The sequence below is a fragment of the Galeopterus variegatus genome, unplaced genomic scaffold (assembly GCF_000696425.1).
Source record: "Galeopterus variegatus unplaced genomic scaffold, G_variegatus-3.0.2 Scaffold3825, whole genome shotgun sequence".
NCBI lineage: Eukaryota > Metazoa > Chordata > Mammalia > Dermoptera > Cynocephalidae > Galeopterus > Galeopterus variegatus.
Window position 1 is genome coordinate 218,448 of NW_007729936.1, and position 1,151 is coordinate 219,598.

At 50.9% G+C, this 1,151-nt stretch overlaps 1 protein-coding gene across 2 annotated transcripts in view; it reads left to right on the forward strand.

The window, feature by feature from the left end:
- The window catches only part of LRIT2 (leucine-rich repeat, immunoglobulin-like and transmembrane domains 2), a 5,131-nt gene extending 4,622 nt beyond the window's left edge, over positions 1 to 509 (forward strand). For both annotated transcript variants that reach the window (XM_008586086.1, XM_008586087.1), the window contains one exon: positions 47 to 509. In XM_008586086.1, coding sequence (XP_008584308.1) covers positions 47 to 345 — 299 coding nt within the window. In that variant the 3' untranslated portion in view covers positions 346 to 509. The remainder of the gene's footprint in view (positions 1 to 46) is intronic.
- The last annotated feature ends 642 nt before the right edge of the window (positions 510 to 1,151 follow it).

Genomic DNA, 1,151 nt, shown 5'->3' on the forward strand with positions numbered 1-1,151 from the left:
GGGGGCCAGCCCCCACGCCGGGGTCAGTGTGTGGTCTTTGTGACAGGCAGAGATGGCGGTGGGCTGGAGGGTCGCGAGCGCCTTCTGCACATCACAGTGGTCCTGTGTGTCGTGCTGCTTGCAGTGCCCATGGGAGCCTACGTCTGGGCAGCCCAGGGCCCCTGCAGCTGCAGCAAGTGGGGCCTGCGCTGCTGTCCTCATCATAGGAAAGCCCCCAGGTGCCCCCCTGTATCCCTGCAGGGAAGGGACAGCTCCTTTAGAGACCATCGAGCTGTCTGTGAGGACAGTGAGGGGCACAGAGACACTGAGGAGGATGAGGAGAAAGGAGAGGGAGACAGCTGGTAAACAGCCCAGGCCACAAGTGGAAATGGTGAGGGACCCTAGTCCCTGAAACCAACCCCCCATGGCAGCTCAACTTGGCTCAACCCAACTATTCAACAGGTATCTACTTAGCACCTACTGTGTCTCAGGCACCGAACTGAACACACGGGGTTCAACAGTGAAAGGGGGACACAGTCCTTACCTTCCTGGATCTAAGGCCAGTGGAGATTGGTCCTATGAAATTAATCATTTCATTACACACATGGCTAGAAATTAATAAGTGGTGCTCTTTGCATATACATAGCCCGACAACACAGGACATTTCATATATCTTTTCCTGTTAGAGGAAGGTAGAATTCTACTCCTTTTTATAGGTAAAGAAACTGAAGCCTGGACAGTTCAACGATTTGTCCAACATCATTCATCTGAAAACACCACTCAAAAGAGGTTCTAATCCCATTGTTTCCTTAAATGTCTGCTTTGTGGGATTATTGTGTCTCCCATTGTTCAGAAAGTGTTAATGTCGCTCTTTATGTCAAATTCCTAATGAGATCACATAAGTTGGATGTTCCAAAGAGCTGCCCTTTGGGGCAATGAGAGCCTACTGAGTGACACGAGTGTCTTTTTGTGGGTGTCTGAGCCTCCGTGAGCAGCCCTCGAAGCTTCTGAGCAGCCTGGAGCCATCAGCACTGAAGAACGGGACTGGCTGCAGACCAGGGTTCAGGCTCCACGACTGCATAAAAGCAGAGTTTTGTGGGCCATACCCAGAAGGAAAAGGATTTATACAATATCGTACGATTCTGTCTGTCTGTCTGTCTGTCTGTCTGTCT